Source organism: Hippoglossus hippoglossus, chromosome 17 (assembly GCF_009819705.1).
Source record: "Hippoglossus hippoglossus isolate fHipHip1 chromosome 17, fHipHip1.pri, whole genome shotgun sequence".
Classification (NCBI taxonomy): domain Eukaryota; kingdom Metazoa; phylum Chordata; class Actinopteri; order Pleuronectiformes; family Pleuronectidae; genus Hippoglossus; species Hippoglossus hippoglossus.
In genome coordinates this window covers 6979947-6986754 of record NC_047167.1, presented here as the reverse complement: position 1 = coordinate 6986754, position 6808 = coordinate 6979947, and the positions used below count along the sequence as shown (strand labels likewise).

Here is a 6808-nt window from a genome sequence, read left to right as displayed (position 1 = left end):
ATCCACTTTAAGGAGCCTAAAAAGCCAAAAGGAAAAACACCAGTGACGTATGCGCACCCCATTGCGCGTGTGTGTGTGTGTCTCCAGGTGTGGGTGGTGTGTCACAGGATGGAGGATGGAGACTTGCATGTGAAATGTGCACATAGAGATTGACCTTGGGATGTCAAACACACTTGGTTTATGGTGATTCAGTAACAACAGATACAGATATTAATGTCACACCTTTACATCTCTTTATTCCTGTGATTGATCGAGTTGAAATGGACCTGTGGAAGCTCTGCGAGGTGTTTCATGACATCTATTTAACCAGGTGATTCAACCCAGATTAAAGACATTTCTTATAAAAGGCAGCGAGGGATGGAGAGAGCAGCGTCCGTGATTCACCCGCCTCTCCATCCATCCATCCACACGAGCACCGACTGTTGTATTCACCTTCATGACAACACTGCATGCATCATCATTTTTGACCTGCACCCTTTTTTTTTTTTATAACCTTGACATGGACAATAACACCGGGGACATCAAAGTGAGTGTAGCCTGGCGGGCGTTGACTTAGTGTCCTCACTGTCCTCCCCGTGCCTGCATGTGTACCAGTCCACTGAATGGACCATGAAGGGACCAGCCATTATGCTCATTCAGCCACTGCAAATTATTATACAGCCCGTATGTGATGGGGCCCAAACTGTCTCTGCTCCCGAGTCATGCGTGTAGAGACGACTCATGAAGAGAAGCAGTGCCATGTGACGATAACTCAAAATATCATACTGGGCGATAGGATTCAAAAATGTCCTGCGCTGATAGTACCCATACTTAACAAGTAGATTTGTTCATAGAAGACACATCAAGACAACAACACATTATTTCCTCTTTGAAAATGTTGTTCAAATCAAAAACTTTGTGCAGATTGAAAAGTTTGATGCCCACACACAATCCCACATGGACTCGCCTCATTGAGACATGGACTCATTTTCCACCTCAGGTGCCACTGAACCCCATTAAAGAGGAAGAAATAAGATGGGAGCACCGCAGTCAAATCTCAAACATTACTGGGAAACCAAAAGAAGCCATGGTGGAGATACGGTTTGTGGTCATGTATGTGAGGAACATTGCAATCTACTTATCGCTGCACACGTATCTGATGTTTTTGTCCACTGGTTTTTGTCTTCCACGGACATTTAATAAGCCACATACTTTTATTTTCATCTTTTTCAATTGTCGCATTTAGTTTATCTTTGTCCACCTCAACCAAGCAGAGCAATACGTCCACTTTTCTTTGCACAAATGGAAAAGAGTCCCAGACACATGTGTATAGAAATTCACAGTAAAGCTCATGGAGAAAGTACATGTGTCTTTTAAACCTTGAATTTTCAGTGTTCACAGGTGTTTACTGTTTGACTGGGCTGAGAACTGAGCTCAGGCTAAAACCAGTATTTTCACAAAACAATGTTTCTCAATCTCATTTTGTCTGTTAAAACGAATGATGTTCATGTTAACTAACGACTCAAAGTGGATTTGAAGTGATATCCTTTAAAAAGAGATCAAAATGGAAGTGAGCAGTAGCTGCAGCTCCAATTTCACATCCATTTTACCCAGTTTATTTACATCAGTTGTGATTTGTATGCTGACTCCATCAAAGCTTTAATACATTTTTCTTGACTTTTTCTTAGTTATTTATTATTATCATTTGGTTATTCACATTTACCATGTGCAGACAAGTTAATGTATTGTGTGCGCAATATAGAGCAAATATCTGTGAAATAAGTGAAACCCTTTCTCTGAATCTTTAAACCTTTCTCTTCAGGTTCACAGATGATTAGATTTATATCAGCAGAGGTTTAATAACTTTCTTCCCCAGAGTGCATCAGCTTTGTCCACAGTATATATTTATATACAGGTCAATAATGAAAAATAGATCAAATCTACAAAATGATCAAAGACTTATACTGACCAAAGTTACTCTGTATTAAAATGTAGAATAGGTTTTTTCAAAAGATGCTTATAGAAAAGTAGAAGAGAGATTAGTCCAAAAGATTTAATGGGAGGTGATGTGTGTCTGTTCACTTATGTGTCTTCTTCATTGTCGTCATCATCATCATCATCATCAGATGAGGAAGAAGAGCTGGTGCTCTGAGAAGACTCTTCATCATCATCGCTAACGTCATCTTCTTCCTCTTCTTCCTCATCTTCCTCGTTGCTCTCCTCTTCCTCTTGCTCTAAGGGGAAGAGACATGACAAAACGTGATGGTGTGTTTTGGAAAAAATGCAGCCTCTGTGTTTGTGTTTATATGAAGGGGGAGGAAACTCACCCTCCAGCAGCTTCTGCTGGATCAGCGAGAGAAACTCAGAGGCCTCAGGATGGTCTGGTTCATAGATGAGAACTGGAATGAGGAGAGAAGAGTCATCATCACTGGCTGACCTCACCGGTGGCTGATGTATTGACTGTACAGCTGCATGGATACATACTGAACTGACACAGCTTATGGGCGAGCTGCAACTCTCTGTCCACCACAGCTCTGAGGAACTGAAACCAAAAGACCCTCATCCGAATTTAAGTTTAATCTCACATTCAAATGGACAACAAGTACACCTGAAACCAAGCGCTTAAGTTCGAGCCAACCTCTCAACACAGTGTGTAATCACTGATCAACACTGTCTTTACCTTTAATTTCAGGTCCAAGGGAGCTGCAAGATCTTCATCCTGAGCGTCCTCTTCCTGTCTCTGTCCTTCCTCCTCCTTCACCTCATGTGTATGGAGAGGTTCAACAAGCGGAGGAGTATGAGTCCTCCCTCCTGGCAACCATTAATTATCACTGTCACCATTGTTTTCTGGCTACATTTCTTTCTTTGCAATTCTACAACAACCGACCTGTTTCTCCTGGACCTGATGACTGCGTGTTCCTCCAGTCTTTCATTTCCAGCTCTTCTTCTTCAGGCGCTGATGCGGCTCGTTCTTCAACCCTGAAATCATGTTGAAGGTTTAAAACTGGACATGGGGTGTATGTTTCATTGGTCTCATTAACCTCTGTGTGTGAGAGGTGAGTACAAACCTTGGTGTTATGTTCACAGATTCCTTCCAAACACAATCTACAAGAGAGAAGAGAGAGAACCACAGACACACTATATTTTTCTATTTGGCACAACAGATATAAATATTTAATATTTATCACATTGGAGGAGAGAAAGCTGAAACTGTCTGGATGCTATCAACAAAACATTAAACTTACTGATAAAGGAAAATAACACAGATAGCAAAGAACATCTCGGGATAATAAAACAAAAGTAATGTAGGCCCAGAACAAATTAAATAGAATGGTGACGTGATTAAAGGTCAAAATTAGCTCTAAGTTCATTTCTTTGTTGTCTGTCTCTATGCCTTTGAATGACTTTGTCTATGACTTACTACATTTCCCAGAATTACCTCTGACAAATTTGGCGGGAACAAATGTGCATATTTATTCATGTGCATGGTAAAGACTGAGAAACATCGACTGCAATGACAATGAAAGTGATCTTTTTTTTCATTCAAGATAAAGAACGTGTCCCACTCGTTAGTATTTCCAATGGTTGCGTTGCGTTCTGGTGTTTTGAGGCTGCTTTTGGTGGAGGAAATGATCATCTCTGTCTGTCCAGAAATAGATTTCTCCCTCTAAAATTGTTGAACATTATGCAAATTAGTACTGATTAGATTCATTGTTCGTTGCTCTTAGAGCGTCCATCTCATACCTCCTCTGTGCAGCACATCCTCACTTGGGGATCCAGTCTTTTCAGTCTCCTGGCAGGAATGAAAAAAATTTAGAGAATCGTAGTGAAGGAAAATGTGTTTCTGTCAATTCCCTAATGGTGAAATCTATCTCAGAGTACCCACCTGTCCTGAATGAGGCCGGGTGCAGGCAGGAGGACTCCTGAAGGAAGCCGAAAAAACATCGAGATGAGCATTGTAGGTTTTGACGGAAATGTATATTTCTTAACATGGTATTTTTCCTACTTCCTTACTAAGGTTTATCAGTGACTGTCCTTTTCCTCATTGTCTCTAAAACGTAAAATTAAGATTAGGAGCTTTTCATGAAAGGCTAATGATCATCAGAAGCACAACATGGAATTCAACTGGAATCATCATTCATCCGCCAAGCAGGTTATGTTTTCCCCCTGTCTTTTTGTTGATTGGTTTGTTTGCAAGCGCAATTATGCAAAAATCATCACGAAACTTGGTGGAAGGATGCGTTATGGGTCATGGAGGAACACATTTATGCATTTATGTGTGAGCTTCACTAATGTTGCAAGATCAGGTTCCTTTTAAATATTCAAATATAGCAGGGTAGAACAATTACATCAAACATCTAAAAAAATTTGAATAATCTGGATGATTTTTTTCTTTTCATTTTTTAAAAACTTAGTGATTGTGTTTTTTTTTGACATTTTCACAGATTTCCCAGTGATTACATGGATCAGGCACATTAAGGGGACTGATGTCCATGAGTGTGTGAAAAGTGGTGCAGCTTAATTGAATTGAAGGGGACTTTTGGGCCTTGGTGGAGGTATGTGATCTACTCCATTAAAATGGACATGAATCTGGGTGTGATGTTCAGTGCATGGATTTGCATTTGAGTGAATTTCTTCTTATCTCAGTGTGAGCAGAGCCAACTTCTACTGATGACTACATCAAGGTGGCGACTTTCAATCAAATAAATAATCAAAATAAACAGCTTAAAATATTCAGTGAGCAGTGAGTTTGTGCAACAACTGCAAATCTCAACAGTGACTATGAACAATATAATTCAGAAGTAGAACCAGCACAGTGTTGAAAGTGTCACTAATTCTATACAGTCTCTACCTGTTTCTGTGAACTGGTGGAGGATTTTCCCAAACACTCAAAACCTGGCAACAGAATTCCAGCAGAGAAAAACACTAAACACATTGCATCTGAGTATTATCTTAGAACCCCTGGTATTTTTTATAGTGATTATATTGCTTGTCAGTTTGTCTGTGATACTGTGAATATTCTGATGTTATTATCCCATATTGTCCAAAAAGCGAGGTGATACAGCCATTCAAGTATTATAGCGATAAAGTCCTTTTTCATATTAACTTTGGGTTCATCTGAAAATATTGAATCTGCAGTAATGCCTAGTGCCTGGTGTTCACAGCACTGGGCAGCTCCTTCAGCAACAGACTGATCCACCCTAAGTGTCTGAAGGAGAGGTATCGCAGGTCGTTCCTTCCTGCAGCAGTAAGACTGTACCACCAGCTCTGCTCCCAGTAAAACTCCATGCACCACCACTATGGTCACTTTAACACTTCTCAACTGTGCAATATTCACTGTGCTATACTCATTTGTAAAAAAAAATTCTGTCTAATATAAACCGGTATGTGCAATCCATTCACTGTACATATTCTGACACATCATATATTTTTTACAGTGTATATACCGGTTTAATCACATCTATATTTTTTCTATATATTGTTGTATATTTCTATTTCTTTATATTCCTTCACCCAAGCACTGCATGCTACTTATGTGATGTCTTCCGCTGCTGTAACATTGCAAATGTCCCCATTGCGGGACTAATAAAGGACTTCTTATCTTATCTTATCTTATCTTATCTTATCTTATCTTATCTTAAACAACAGTGATGACCAGTTGAGGTATTCAGATCTTTCAAGACATCACAGCGTGGAAATACTGTATTTACTCAAGTTAAAGTACATTATAATAAAGTATTAGCACCAAAACAATAGTACAGAAACTCGAGTAGTACGAGTATATTGTGGACTTATTGATAGATTCATCTGACGTTACAGCACCATGATCATTTAAAGTAAATTGATAAACTGAAAAGTAACCAGAAACTACTGTAAAGCTGTCAAATAAATGTAGTTACTGTAGTATAAAATGCAGTATTTGGCTCCATGTATCTAGCTGATGTAGTAGAATACAAGTGTCAACACTTAAGGAAATAGGCTATAGCTCTAAAGTACAAGTACATCAAACTGTATTTAAGTAACACGACTCACCTGCTCGTGGAGGAATATACAGTAATTTTCAACCTGTAACCCTTGTGTTTTTAATTCTGACAGTTTCTTGCGATGTTAGCTGACGTTTCCTGGTCTTATCTGCAGTTAGCTAACGGCTAACGGTTAGCTAACAGCTAACACACGTCAACACAGCGAGAAAGTGCTCCAGCGTCACCATGGCAACGAAGTTCCTGCTGCCTTCAAGGACTGCAGGATCTTAACCTTCATAAAAACATTAACTAGGTCAGAACAATATTCTCGTATAGTGTTAGACATACATCTGGCTTGATATTCACAAATGGATGAGATACTACAGCATTTGGTCTGAATGTGAAAAAACTAAATGAGGAAGTCTCTTGTAATGTGATTCCAAGTCTGGCAAAGATTCCTTAACTCACTATCATGAATTTATTGATTTAATTTGGCATGCACAATATAAGGAACTAGGTCAGAGACAGTCTGAACTTTGTCCGGTGATCTTTAGAGAGCACAAAATATAATACTGTGTTTCTGATTCTTAAACCTTTGACTGGCCTATATCATGTTTTAGTATGTATTTTAAACATTGCCACATATTCTGCTCTCTCCTTCCTCTTCAGTTGGCAACAGCAGTGCAGAGTTGTTTTGGCTGCTCCATCCAGGAAATGAAACAGTCTTAATATGCGCCAAAAGTTGTTGACAGTATTTAAGCTTCGAAAAAAGAGAGAATTTGAAGGTATCTTTCCCAGGCCCCTCTTACACATAGCCTTGCTTTTCCTGTCCACCCACCATGTCAGCCATATTTTATCGAATAAGT

The 6808-nt window shown here is 39.3% G+C and overlaps 1 protein-coding gene across 1 annotated transcript in view; it reads right to left on the bottom strand.

The window, feature by feature from the left end:
- Positions 1-1663: 1663 nt before the first annotated feature.
- The window catches only part of erich2 (glutamate-rich 2), a 10326-nt gene continuing 5181 nt past the window's right edge, over positions 1664-6808 (bottom strand). The window contains exons 2-9 of the mRNA XM_034614029.1: positions 3866-3902; positions 3724-3772; positions 3048-3084; positions 2867-2958; positions 2660-2790; positions 2464-2521; positions 2307-2378; positions 1664-2213 (exon numbers count right to left, since the gene is read on the bottom strand). Coding sequence (XP_034469920.1) covers positions 2062-2213; positions 2307-2378; positions 2464-2521; positions 2660-2790; positions 2867-2958; positions 3048-3084; positions 3724-3772; positions 3866-3902 — 628 coding nt within the window. The 3' untranslated portion in view covers positions 1664-2061. The remainder of the gene's footprint in view (positions 2214-2306; positions 2379-2463; positions 2522-2659; positions 2791-2866; positions 2959-3047; positions 3085-3723; positions 3773-3865; positions 3903-6808) is intronic.